Source organism: Gigantopelta aegis, chromosome 10 (assembly GCF_016097555.1).
Source record: "Gigantopelta aegis isolate Gae_Host chromosome 10, Gae_host_genome, whole genome shotgun sequence".
Taxonomy (NCBI): domain Eukaryota; kingdom Metazoa; phylum Mollusca; class Gastropoda; order Neomphalida; family Peltospiridae; genus Gigantopelta; species Gigantopelta aegis.
Genome location: NC_054708.1, coordinates 6,252,737 through 6,268,170, shown reverse-complemented (window position 1 = coordinate 6,268,170; position 15,434 = coordinate 6,252,737). Strand labels below are relative to the sequence as shown.

Below are 15,434 nucleotides of genomic sequence, written 5' to 3'. Positions count from 1 at the left end.
AGGTGCATGCTCCCACACCCCACCTCACCATTTGAGGGTAAACGATGCTTTTACAATGCAGCATTAGGCTATTAATATAGGAGTCCTAGACAACTATAGACAAAAGGGTCTGCTAGGTGCATGCTCCCACACCCCACCTCACCATTTGAGGGTAAACGATGCTTTTACAATGCAGCATTAGGCTATTAATATAGGAGTCCTAGACAACTATAGACAAAAGGGTCTGCTAGGTGCATGCTCCCACACCCCACCTCACCATTTGAGGGTAAACGATGCTTTTACAATGCAGCATTAGGCTATTAATATAGGAGTCCTAGACAACTATAGACAAAAGGGTCTGCTAGGTGCATGCTCCCACACCCCACCTCACCATTTGAGGGTAAACGATGCTTTTACAATGCAGCATTAGGCTATTAATATAGGAGTCCTAGACAACTATAGACAAAAGGGTCTGCTAGGTGCATGCTCCCACACCCCACCTCACCATTTGAGGGTAAACGATGCTTTTACAATGCAGCATTAGGCTATTAATATAGGAGTCCTAGACAACTATAGACAAAAGGGTCTGCTAGGTGCATGCTCCCACACCCCACCTCACCATTTGAGGGTAAACGATGCTTTTACAATGCAGCATTAGGCTATTAATATAGGAGTCCTAGACAACTATAGACAAAAGGGTCTGCTAGGTGCATGCTCCCACACCCCACCTCACCATTTGAGGGTAAACGATGCTTTTACAATGCAGCATTAGGCTATTAATATAGGAGTCCTAGACAACTATAGACAAAAGGGTCTGCTAGGTGCATGCTCCCACACCCCACCTCACCATTTGAGGGTAAACGATGCTTTTACAATGCAGCATTAGGCTATTAATATAGGAGTCCTAGACAACTATAGACAAAAGGGTCTGCTAGGTGCATGCTCCCACACCCCACCTCACCATTTGAGGGTAAACGATGCTTTTACAATGCAGCATTAGGCTATTAATATAGGAGTCCTAGACAACTATAGACAAAAGGGTCTGCTAGGTGCATGCTCCCACACCCCACCTCACCATTTGAGGGTAAACGATGCTTTTACAATGCAGCATTAGGCTATTAATATAGGAGTCCTAGACAACTATAGACAAAAGGGTCTGCTAGGTGCATGCTCCCACACCCCACCTCACCATTTGAGGGTAAACGATGCTTTTACAATGCAGCATTAGGCTATTAATATAGGAGTCCTAGACAACTATAGACAAAAGGGTCTGCTAGGTGCATGCTCCCACACCCCACCTCACCATTTGAGGGTAAACGATGCTTTTACAATGCAGCATTAGGCTATTAATATAGGAGTCCTAGACAACTATAGACAAAAGGGTCTGCTAGGTGCATGCTCCCACACCCCACCTCACCATTTGAGGGTAAACGATGCTTTTACAATGCAGCATTAGGCTATTAATATAGGAGTCCTAGACAACTATAGACAAAAGGGTCTGCTAGGTGCATGCTCCCACACCCCACCTCACCATTTGAGGGTAAACGATGCTTTTACAATGCAGCATTAGGCTATTAATATAGGAGTCCTAGACAACTATAGACAAAAGGGTCTGCTAGGTGCATGCTCCCACACCCCACCTCACCATTTGAGGGTAAACGATGCTTTTACAATGCAGCATTAGGCTATTAATATAGGAGTCCTAGACAACTATAGACAAAAGGGTCTGCTAGGTGCATGCTCCCACACCCCACCTCACCATTTGAGGGTAAACGATGCTTTTACAATGCAGCATTAGGCTATTAATATAGGAGTCCTAGACAACTATAGACAAAAGGGTCTGCTAGGTGCATGCTCCCACACCCCACCTCACCATTTGAGGGTAAACGATGCTTTTACAATGCAGCATTAGGCTATTAATATAGGAGTCCTAGACAACTATAGACAAAAGGGTCTGCTAGGTGCATGCTCCCACACCCCACCTCACCATTTGAGGGTAAACGATGCTTTTACAATGCAGCATTAGGCTATTAATATAGGAGTCCTAGACAACTATAGACAAAAGGGTCTGCTAGGTGCATGCTCCCACACCCCACCTCACCATTTGAGGGTAAACGATGCTTTTACAATGCAGCATTAGGCTATTAATATAGGAGTCCTAGACAACTATAGACAAAAGGGTCTGCTAGGTGCATGCTCCCACACCCCACCTCACCATTTGAGGGTAAACGATGCTTTTACAATGCAGCATTAGGCTATTAATATAGGAGTCCTAGACAACTATAGACAAAAGGGTCTGCTAGGTGCATGCTCCCACACCCCACCTCACCATTTGAGGGTAAACGATGCTTTTACAATGCAGCATTAGGCTATTAATATAGGAGTCCTAGACAACTATAGACAAAAGGGTCTGCTAGGTGCATGCTCCCACACCCCACCTCACCATTTGAGGGTAAACGATGCTTTTACAATGCAGCATTAGGCTATTAATATAGGAGTCCTAGACAACTATAGACAAAAGGGTCTGCTAGGTGCATGCTCCCACACCCCACCTCACCATTTGAGGGTAAACGATGCTTTTACAATGCAGCATTAGGCTATTAATATAGGAGTCCTAGACAACTATAGACAAAAGGGTCTGCTAGGTGCATGCTCCCACACCCCACCTCACCATTTGAGGGTAAACGATGCTTTTACAATGCAGCATTAGGCTATTAATATAGGAGTCCTAGACAACTATAGACAAAAGGGTCTGCTAGGTGCATGCTCCCACACCCCACCTCACCATTTGAGGGTAAACGATGCTTTTACAATGCAGCATTAGGCTATTAATATAGGAGTCCTAGACAACTATAGACAAAAGGGTCTGCTAGGTGCATGCTCCCACACCCCACCTCACCATTTGAGGGTAAACGATGCTTTTACAATGCAGCATTAGGCTATTAATATAGGAGTCCTAGACAACTATAGACAAAAGGGTCTGCTAGGTGCATGCTCCCACACCCCACCTCACCATTTGAGGGTAAACGATGCTTTTACAATGCAGCATTAGGCTATTAATATAGGAGTCCTAGACAACTATAGACAAAAGGGTCTGCTAGGTGCATGCTCCCACACCCCACCTCACCATTTGAGGGTAAACGATGCTTTTACAATGCAGCATTAGGCTATTAATATAGGAGTCCTAGACAACTATAGACAAAAGGGTCTGCTAGGTGCATGCTCCCACACCCCACCTCACCATTTGAGGGTAAACGATGCTTTTACAATGCAGCATTAGGCTATTAATATAGGAGTCCTAGACAACTATAGACAAAAGGGTCTGCTAGGTGCATGCTCCCACACCCCACCTCACCATTTGAGGGTAAACGATGCTTTTACAATGCAGCATTAGGCTATTAATATAGGAGTCCTAGACAACTATAGACAAAAGGGTCTGCTAGGTGCATGCATTTGAGGGTAAACGATGCAATGCATTAGGCTATTAATATAGGAGTCCTAGACAACTATCACCATTTGAGGGTAAACGATGCTTTTACAATGCAATGCAGCATTAGGCTATTAATATAGGAGTCCTAGACAACTATAGACAAAAGGGTCTGCTAGGTGCATGCTCCCACACCCCACCTCACCATTTGAGGGTAAACGATGCTTTTACAATGCAGCATTAGGCTATTAATATAGGAGTCCTAGACAACTATAGACAAAAGGGTCTGCTAGGTGCATGCTCCCACACCCCACCTCACCATTTGAGGGTAAACGATGCTTTTACAATGCAGCATTAGGCTATTAATATAGGAGTCCTAGACAACTATAGACAAAAGGGTCTGCTAGGTGCATGCTCCCACACCCCACCTCACCATTTGAGGGTAAACGATGCTTTTACAATGCAGCATTAGGCTATTAATATAGGAGTCCTAGACAACTATAGACAAAAGGGTCTGCTAGGTGCATGCTCCCACACCCCACCTCACCATTTGAGGGTAAACGATGCTTTTACAATGCAGCATTAGGCTATTAATATAGGAGTCCTAGACAACTATAGACAAAAGGGTCTGCTAGGCTATTAATATAGGAGTCCTAGACAGCTGCAGACAAAAGGGTCTGCTAGGCTATTAATATAGGAGTCCTAGACAGCTGCAGACAAAATGGTCTGCTAGGCTATTAATACAGGAGTCCTAGACAGCTGCAGACAAAAGGGTCTGCTAGGCTATTAATACAGGAGTCCTAGACAGCTGCAGACAAAAGGGTCTGCTAGGCTATTAATACAGGAGTCCTAGACAGCTGCAGACAAAACGGTCTGCTAGGCTATTAATACAGGAGTCCTAGACAGCTGCAGACAAAAGGGTCTGCTAGGCTATTAATACAGGAGTCCTAGACAGCTGCAGACAAAAGGGTCTGCTAGGCTATTAATACAGGAGTCCTAGACAGCTGCAGACAAAAGGGTCTGCTAGGCTATTAATACAGGAGTCCTAGACAGCTGCAGACAAAAGGGTCTGCTAGGCTATTAATACAGGAGTCCTAGACAGCTGCAGACAAAAGGGTCTGCTAGGCAATTAATAGAGGAGTCCTAGACAGCTGCAGACAAAAGGGTCTGCTAGGCTATTAATATAGGAGTCCTAGACAGCTGCAGACAAAAGGGTCTGCTAGGCAATTAATATAGGAGTCCTAGACAGCTGCAGACAAAACGGTCTGCTAGGCTATTAATATAGGAGTCCTAGACAGCTGCAGACAAAACGGTCTGCTAGGCTATTAATACAGGAGTCCTAGACAGCTGCAGACAAAAGGGTCTGCTAGGCTATTAATACAGGAGTCCTAGACAGCTGCAGACAAAACGGTCTGCTAGGCTATTAATACAGGAGTCCTAGACAGCTGCAGACAAAAGGGTCTGCTAGGCTATTAATACAGGAGTCCTAGACAGCTGCAGACAAAAGGGTCTGCTAGGTGCATATTTGGCAGGATGTAGCCCAATAGTTAAGTTCTCATTTGATGCATGGTCACTCTGGGATCGATCCCCGTTGGTGGGCCCAGTGGGCTACTTCTTGCTCCAGCCAGTGCACCACGACTGGTACATCAAAGACTGTGGTATGTGCTATCCTGTCTAAGGGATCGAGCATATAAAACATCCCCTGGTTACTCACTAAGACTATATGTCAAAATTACTAAATATTTGACATCCAATAGTTGATGATTAATAAATCAGTGTGCTCTAGTGGTTTCGTTAAACAAAAAAAACTTTAGGTTCATATTTGAACCCCACCCAGACCATTATACGCCCATGATGCTATGAATCATTAGAACCTGAATCAAAATGTGGTCACTTACATTATAAAGGGGCCATCTCAAAGTTGCAGAATGACCAAAAATATTTATTGTAAAATGCTTGGAATTATGAGCTCATAAAATATTGACAGAAGCAAACAATGAAACACTGTCCTGGCCTGGAAAATGCTTGGAATTATGAGCTCAAAAAACATTTACAGAAGCAAACAATGAAACACTGTCCTGGCCTGCAAAATGCTTGGAATTATGAGCTCATAAACCATTTACAGAAGCAAACAATGAAAAACTGTCCTGGCCTGCAAAATGCTTGGAATTATGAGCTCATAAAACATTTACAGAAGCAAACAATGAAACACTGTCCTGGCCTGCAAAATGGTGTTGCAAATTCCAACATTTGTCAATTTTGACATATTATAAACTTAGAGAGAAGATCCGCTACATTTTTCCATTAGCAAGGGATCTCTTATGTACGCACCATCTTACAGACAGGATAGCACATACCACAGCCTTTCATATACCAGTCGTGGTGCACTGGCTGGAACGAGAAATAGCCCAATGGGCCCACCGATAGGGATCGATCCCAAACTGACCACACATCAAGTGAGCGCTTTACCACTGGGTTATGTCTCGCCCTGTGGCCTACATAAGTGATTGGGTATATAGTTAGTCTTATGTGGTAGCAAGTGAATAGAATTTCCTTACAAAAATAAAAAATAAGCTGGTAGATGTTTATAATACAAAGATTGATTGATATTTTGCAAGCCCTGTCAAACATAAAAACTGGTCAAATGAAATGCAGTATTCTTTGGACGTATCCTATTTCACAGACTAGAGAGTTCTGAAAGGGACAGGTCACTTGTGCTCCTTCCATATGACCCAACCCCAAGCTCGTAGGAATGACACATGGAGTTGGGGTGGGCACAATCTCAAATGGTGTGTGTGTGTGTGTGTCCATGTGTGTCCGTGTGTGTGTGTCACAGCCTCTAGTGAGGTGGGGGCAGAAGCAATATTTTTATCTTTATTTCTACAGAGTATGACCAAATTCTTTTACATTTTTGTCCTCGAGTGTGTGTGTGTGTGTGCACGTGCCTCGCCCTCCCACTTCCTACAGGCCTAAACAGACAACCACTTCTGTGAAAGCAAAATGTATTTAACTGATTTCCTTCCATGAATACGTAATCTCTCCTTGTGTGGGTGTATCCAATTACCGCAACTGTTCGGCTGTGACTAACCATATGCTGTCTCTATGGAAATCACATCAAAAGACATCCCAAGCTAATCAATACGAGCGCGAATAACACAACGTTTCATTGTCATAATCATTATGCATCACTTTCATAGTCAGAAATCATCACCCAAAACATACATGAAATATCAGTTACACATTTCCAATATTGACATTTACAGTAGCCACTGCAAGGTCATTTCAAGGTGGTTAGCTGTTATGCTGATGTACACATTACTTCTAATCACATTTTTAGACAACTCTTTATCATTTTATGTATAAGATGATAAACATTCCAGTCATGAAAGTAATTATATTTTGAGCTGAAATATGTGGATATCACAGTGGCGTAGCATGGGCAGGGCCACCGGGCGCATGCCCCAGGCGTAAAATTCTGGACTGGTGGAAGGGACTCTGGGAGTGCTAATGGTCCACTGGTTAGGGGGCGCAATACTTGCCTTGCCCCGGGTGCTGGCAACCAACACTACGCTACTGGGTTATCATTCTCTTAAGACCACGGCCAGGCTATCCAAAATTTGCTTTGTCTAATGAAATCACTAGAGCACATTGATTTATTAATCATCGGCTATTGGATGTCAAACATTTGGTAATGTGACATATAGTCTTAGAGAGGAAACCTGCTACACTTTTCCATTAATAGCAAGGGATCTTTTAGGCTGGGTTTCCATAGAAGTTCACTTTTCACGTGTCATGGTTAACATTTCATAATTCACTGTCATGACTGTTTACACCAAATTCACACAGACTGAGTTCATTTGTCACCTTCATTTTACCACCCTCAGTGACATATAAATCGACCGTGCGTCAGGCGAGTACCACTGAGCTGAGTTGATCCTGCCCTCAGTGACATATAAATACACTTACCCATGTAAATCCAATGCAACCAATGGCGTCTGAGAGAATGTCTCCAAGTATGGCAGGATAGGAGTTGGCTGTTGGGAAGTACGCGTGGAACTGTGGACTGTGCCAGTGAGTCACCTGCCATAATGAAGAACAATTGAACACTTTGCTTGCTGCTAAATTAAGTAGAAAAACAACAGCAGCCAAACACTATACCTATACATGTGTGTAACTTTAAAAATTCATACTGAAAATGATGAACCCCAGACATCGTAACATTAGAAAACCTTTACAATGTTTTACACCTGACATTATCACTTGAAGTATCTAATATAAACAACATGATATGATCATCATAGAGCTTGGTGCACGTACAGACATTATCACTTGAAGTATCTAATATAAACAACATGATGATGATCATCATAGAGCTTGGTGCACGTACAGACATTTTCACTTGAAGTATCTAATATAAACAACATATGATCATCATAGAGCTTGGTGCACGTACAGACATTATCACTTGAAGTATCTAATATAAACAACATGATGATGATCATCACAGAGCTTGGTGCACGTACGGACATTATCACTTGAAGTATCTAATATAAACAACATGATGATGATCATCATAGAGCTTGGTGCACGTACGGACATTATCACTTGAAGTATCTAATATAAACAACATAAAGAGAAACAATTAATCGAGGAAATATATGTATTAGAAGAAGATGAATGTACAGTTAATTCCGATTTGTTAGAAGAAAAAAAAAACGAGTTAACAGAAATTAGACGAAATAAATTAAAAGGGCATTTTATTAGATCTAGAGCAAAGTGGGTCGAAGAAGGAGAAAAGCCGACAAAATATTTTTGTAATATGGAATCACGCAACTTTCATAATAAACTAATTTCTAGATTAGAACTTGAAGATGGTAGTATAATAACAGACCAAAAACAAATTCTAGAAAAAACGAAAGTATTTTATCAAAAATTCTTCTCCAAAACAAATCAAGCAAATAACGAAAACATCCAGTATATCTACAACACTGAGGCTAATAAGTTAACAGATACAGAAGCACAGGAACTAGAAGGAGAAATAACATATTCAGAAGCATTAACGTTCCTTAAAACTATGAAAAACGATAAAAGCCCAGGGTCTGATGGATTTTCTGCGGTGTTTTTAAAAATGTTTTGGAAGGATCTCGGGCATTTTATTGTTAGCTCCATTAATTACAGCTACAATATAAATGAAATGTCCAACACACAAAAATTAGGGATTATTACATGCATACCAAAACCTAATAAACCTAAACACTTTTTAAAAAACTGGCGACCAATTACACTATTAAATTGTATATACAAAATTGCCTCTGGCTGCATTGCTAACAAAATTCAAAAAGTGCTAGATAAAATAATTTCAAAAGATCAAACTGGGTTCATTAAAGGTCGATTTTTAGCTGAAAATATAAGACTAATATACGATATAATGCAATATACAGAAGTTAATAAAATTCCAGGCTTATTGTTCCTGGTAGATTTTGAAAAGGCTTTTGACTCTGTCTCTTGGTCATTCGTTGAACAAGCACTTGAGTTTTTCAATTTTAAAATGTCAATTAAATCATGGATTAAAACATTTTATAATAACTCAGAATCAAGGATTTTACAAAATGGATTTCTGTCTGAAAGTTTTAAACTAGAAAGAGGTTGTAGACAAGGCGATCCACTTTCCCCCTATATTTTCATAATTTGCGCCGAAAAACTAGCTATATTAATAAGAAATTCAAAGGATATCAAAGGTATAACTGTAAACGGGCAAGAATATTTAATATCGCAGTACGCTGATGACACCTCCTTCATTTTAGATGGAACCCACAAATCCCTGGATAGCACTCTAAAAATATTAGACCTGTATGCCAACGTATCTGGATTAAACATAAACTACTCGAAATCAAAAATCATCTGGATAGGCAGTAAAAAATATTAAAAAGATGTTTTTCATCATCCAAAATGGAAGTTAGAATGGGGTGCAGAAACCTTTTCCTTACTAGGAGTATATTTTTCAGTTAATATTGAAGAAATGATTCAAACTAACTTTGAACCGAAGTTAATGGAGATGAAAAGACTGTTAAAACAATGGTCCACTAGAAAATTAACTCCACTGGGTCGCGTCATTGTTATCAAGACCGTAATAATTTAAAAAATAACACATTTATTAATTGCATTACCAAATGTACCAGATCAAGTAACAAAACAAATAACTAAAATGTTTTTTTAATTTTATTTGGCAAAACAAACCAGAAAAAGTCAAAAGAGAAGTACTAATGCAAGACTATGTAAATGGAGGCATCAAAATGCTAAACATTAGAAATTTTACAACTGCGTTAAAAGCTACTTGGTTAAGAAGACTTCTAATATCAAACTCGAAATGGACACATCTTTTCCAAGCTGTAACAGGTTTAACGACAGCAAATATGATTAAATATGGAGATTATTATATTCAGCTAAAAATAACAACAATTAAAAATAATTTTTGGAAAGATGTGTTACAAAGCTGGCTTACCATTCAACAGAAAGAAACGCCTGATAATAATGAAGATGTAATGAGCCTAAACATTTGGTACAATAGCAAAAAAAAAAAAAAAAAACGGCAAACCTTTTATTTATATGAAGTATTTGCAAAAAGGCATAATATTTATTCAAGATCTAATGGACGAAAATGGGACATTAATGAATTACAATACTTTCATAACAAAATATCAAGTACAGTCCAATTTTTTAGAATATGCTTCTTTAATCAGAGCCATTAAACTATATATTTGTAAAACAACAAAATCAAACAATCATAGTTTTAACACTGTTTGCAACCCGATTCTTCCGTTTAAAATAAAACTATTTTTAAAAGATACAAACCTAAGTAAGCAAATATACGCAATATTAAATCGCACTACAATAGTCCCTACATCCCAAAAAAGATATTCAGTATTGGGGTTTGAGTTCACTTCACAAGTATGGGAAAAGTATTATGCTCTACCATTCAAAACTATTAAAGACCCATCTTTATTATGGTTTCAGTATAAAATTTTACACAGGATAATAGCTACAAATATATTTCTAAATAAAATAAAATATGTTGATTCTAATATTTGCGATTTTTGCCATCTTATGCCAGAAACACTGGAACACTTATTTTATGAGTGCTCTAAAGTTACTGTCCTATGGAAAGCAGTAGAAGAATGGGCATTAAAAAAAGGTGAACAATTTCAGTTGGATAAAAACATGGTTTTATTTGGTATCATAACAAAAAAGCATTGTTTTATTATTTGGTTCATTATTAATATTATTATATATATAGAACGAAATTACAAAAGATCAGATTAAATAAAAACGCAATGCTAAGATTCATTATTGATAAAATACAGATTGAAAAATATATATTTTATAAAAATTGCCTGTATAAACACTTTGATGATCAGTGGGAACCGTGGCAGCAGTTCCTCAAACAAATTGTATAAATTCATGTATAAACTTATTAATAGCAAAATATACGAATAAGCTAATAAACATACTTTTATGCAAAATATCGCCAGTTCGGAAAACGTATATTGACTTTCTATAATTTCTTTTTTTAAAAGATCGCATTGATCTTATTTATCTTTCAAGAAAGTTTTTTTTTTTCTTTTTTTCTTTTTTTTTCTTCTTCTTCTTCTTCTTTTTCTCTCACTCTTTGTCTCTATTTCTAGTACTCTTCTTCCTAGTCTCCAGAATATTTCCTCTTCAGTTATGTAAGGCTTTTGCATTGCTAATATCCTGTTTTACAATATCATGTTAAGCCTATCTGTTTCATCTTAATATTGAATACTATGTATGTGTGCGTACGGCTAGCGCCGTTTCTGTTCCCTTTTGTCTATCTTCGGCTTCCTCCCTGTTACTCCACACGTCCGTGTCTGTCTGTCTGTTCCCCCCCCCCCGCTCTCTCTCTATTCCTCTCACACACACACGCACATGCATATGTATACACATATTGTTTAATAAGTGCTTTATATACGAGTGTATAGCTTTAAGTATGTATACAATAATACCATGTACAGCAATGATTCAAGGCCCCAACCTTGACCTTGCTTATGTTTCTGGGGACAATAAAAAAAAAAAAAAAAAAAAAAATAAAAATATATAAACAACATGATGATGATCATCATAGAGCTTGGTGCACGTACAGACATTTCCTTTCGGTTTTCCTTCTCCTAGGAGTTTTCTTACTACGATTCTGAGCCTCTCTAGCCCAGTTTTGATTTTTGGAGTTTGCTTCTCCTAGACAGTTGTCTTTCTTGACTCACGTCCTCTGTCTGTCTGGTCCATATTAGTCTAGTCTCTACCCTTTGACCAGTTCAGCTTGGGTGACCCAACCAGGAGCTGATGCTCAGCTGGCATAGCTCTCCGAGTCATTGAGACATGTAACCTACCTCACCACGTCAAGGAATGGACAATGAGATAGAATATAAACAATAGACTCCTGACATCATAACTAAAATATCTCATATACATGTATGTAAACAACCGGCTACAAACATCAAAACTTAAGTATCTTGTATAAACAAATGACCCCAGGTATCATAACTATCTAAATATCTACCACAAAAAATTACCCCAGGCAAAATGACATCACATCAAATTAGTTTAAACAACTAACTCCAGGCAAAATGACATCACATTAGTTTAAACCACTGACCCCAGGCATGATAATTCACATTAGTTTAAACCACTGACCCCAGGCATGATAATTCACATTAGTTTAAACCACTGACCCCTGGCATGATAATTCACATTAGTTTAAACAACTGACCTCAAGCATGATAATTCACATTAGTTTAAACAACTGACCCCAGGCATGATAATTCCTTCAATATCTTTAAAGATGTCCTTCCACTGTTCGGGATCTTGCGGTGCTTCATCTGGCACCAGTTCACGAAGATATCCAGGTTTTACATCGGGGAACGGTCGCCTCAGTCGGATTGTCTCCAGGTAGTTGGCTACATAGTCAATCATTTCTCTACCATGTCTTCGGAACTCGTCAGCATCCATCTTCACTCACTGTAGTCAGCAGCTGAATTAAAAGTAATAATAATAACTATCATAACTATCATTAGTATCAAATCACCATATGGACAAACATAGCAAAGGAAGGGGTAGCTACCCCTCTACCTTGTTATAAAAATATAAAATGTTTAATAAAAGTGCCCCACTTGTCTTTATTACAGCCAGGGCTGGGAATTAGCTCAGTCGGATGAGTTCTCTCTTGAAGAACTTGCGTTGCAGGATCGAACCACCTTGGTGGATCCATTCAGCTGATTGGGTTTGGTCTCGTTCCAACCAGTGCACAAGCCGTGGTATGTGTTTTTCTGTCTGTGGGGAAGTGCATATAAAAGATCCCTTGCTGCATTAGGAAAAATGTAGCGGGTTCCTCTGATGACTACGAGTCAGAATTACCAAAAGTTTAACATCCAATAGTCGATGATTAATTAATCTATGTGCTCCAGTGGTGTCGTTAAACAAAACAAACTTCTTATTACAGACCCCCCTCCCAGTTATGATAGGTACATTCCAAGGGTCTAATTCACACATCTCTCTTAAACTCGTTTAAACAACATCACACCATCCTTAAAAGTCTATTTGCACTGCACAGTGATATCATAATTATAAATGTAACATCGGTATATTTAATTTGTTCTTTGGGCCATTTCTCATGCTAGCCAGTGAACCACGACTGGTCTATCAAAGGCTGTGGTATGTGCTATCCTGTCTGTGGAATACTGAACATAAAAGATCCCTTGCTACTAATGGAAAAATGTAGCGGCTTTTATCTCGAGACTATATCAAAATTAGCAAATGTTTGACATCCAATAGCCAATGATTAATAAACTAATGTGCTCTAGTGCTGTTGCTAAACAAAACAAAATTTAAACTTTATCTAATTTGTTCTAAGCATATAGACACATTTGCAAATAAATATCTTATAATTAAGACTAATGAAATCAACAGGTTACAATAAACACTAACACAAAAAGGTCTCATCCAATTCAAGTCACAGTAGACACTATTTCACTCTCCCCAGCACCCACACCACACACACACACTGTCCATCATCAGGAATGTACAGGTAGACACTATTTCACTCTCCCCACCTGCCCCCCACTACACACACACACACACACACACTGTCCATCATCAGGCATGTACAGGTAGACACTATTTCACTCTCCCCAGCACCCACACCACACACACACACTGTCCATCATCAGGCATGTACAGGTAGACACTATTTCACTCTCCCCAGCACCCACACACACACACACACACACACACACACTGTCCATCATCAGGCATGTACAGGTAGACACTATTTCACTCTCCCCAGCACCCACACCACACACACACACACACACACACACACACACTGTCCATCATCAGGCATGTACAGGTAGACACTAGTTTACTCTCCTCACCTGCCCCCCACTACACACACACACACTGTCCATCATCAGGCATGTACAGGTAGACACTATTTCACTCTCCCCAGCACGCACACCACACCACACACTGTCCATCATCAGGAATGTACAGGTAGACACTAGTTTACTCTCCCCAGCACCCACACCACACACACACACACACACTGTCCATCATCAGGCATGTACAGGTAGACACTAGTTTACTCTCCCCCCTTTGCCCCCCCCCCCCCCCCCACTACACACACACACAGTCTATCATCAGGCATGTACAGGTAGACACTAGTTTACTCTCCCCCCCCGCCCCCCCCCCCCCCACTACACACACACACTGTCTATCACCAGGCATGTACAGGTGACACTAGTTTAACCCTCCCACTCCAACATGCACACTGTCTATCATCAGGCATAGGAAGACCTATCACAATATAAGCTGACCCTTTGCAATCAATATGTACATACATGTGTATCTAACCTATGACTGATCACTGAAGGACAGATGAACTATTTGTAAACAAGGTCAGTAACACGTCCCCCATAGCAATGATTAACAAGGATGTAATGTTTATAATACTAACCGGCCTCGGTGGTGTCATGGTTAAGCCATTGGACATAAGGCTGGTAGGTACAGGGTTCGCAGCCAGGTGTCGGCTCCCACCCAGAGCGAGTTTTAACAACTCAATGGGTAAGACCACTACACCCTCTTCTCTCTCACTAACCACTAACAACACACACACTATACTGGACAGACAGCCCAAATAGCTGAGGTGTGTGCACACAGGACAACATGCTTGAACCGTAATTGGATATAAGCATGACAAATAAGTTGAAATAAATAAATTGAAATATTGGTTGGGGAGAGTAGCTAGTCATAGCACTGGATTTTCAGCAGAAAAGTGTCTATATTGTATTGAACTTTAGTATTGTACAGGTACATGTGCAAACAAGGGATTGGGGTCAACCCCACCGGCTTCAAGCAAATTTCCCAATTTCTCGCTCCAGCCAGTGCACCATGACTGGTACATCAAAGGCTGTGGTATGTGCTATCCTGTCTAGATTATGGTAGCCCCACTCCCATGGCTAGTGATATTCAATGTTGGGCTAGTAAATAACTACTATTGCTATGCCCGACGGCTAGTGAAAAAATAGTTGCAGTTTTGTCAATTTTGTAAATATATATATATCCTGCTCCCCCCACCCCAACGTTAATGTTTTTAAGCTATATTTCCCCTTTTAGGTGACATATCTGATTATTACTATTATTTAGTAAAACTGTATTAACTTAAAGTAAAGTAGGGCTAGTGAATTTTTAATTGTGGTAAGTAAATTTTAAACATCTCTGATCCCATGGCTAGTTGATTTTATAAAAATTCTAGAAGCCCTGCTGTCCTTATTTAATTTTATACATACATCTATACATAACTGGTCCTAATAGTGGGTTGGTCCTTATACCAAATTAACACTATTCAGAAAGATGATTGTTGGTAAATATTGATTTATTGACAACTGTCTGGATAAATAACACCCTCCCGACGAGATAGCGTGCCCACTGCCCAAAGGTAATACAAATGTGTGACTTTTGG

At 39.8% G+C, this 15,434-nt stretch overlaps 1 protein-coding gene across 3 annotated transcripts in view; it reads right to left on the bottom strand.

The window, feature by feature from the left end:
• The window catches only part of LOC121383297 (aromatic-L-amino-acid decarboxylase-like), a 39,854-nt gene that overhangs the window by 14,127 nt on the left and 10,293 nt on the right, over positions 1–15,434 (bottom strand). For 2 of the 3 annotated variants that reach the window (XM_041513224.1, XM_041513223.1), the window contains exons 2-3: positions 12,227–12,449; positions 7,373–7,486 (exon numbers count right to left, since the gene is read on the bottom strand). In XM_041513224.1, the coding sequence (XP_041369158.1) occupies positions 7,373–7,486; positions 12,227–12,427 (315 nt within the window). In that variant the 5' untranslated portion in view covers positions 12,428–12,449. Of the gene's footprint in view, positions 1–7,372; positions 7,487–12,226; positions 12,450–13,402; positions 13,521–15,434 lie in introns of those variants that run through there. The other variant, XM_041513225.1, reaches the window with a different exon arrangement.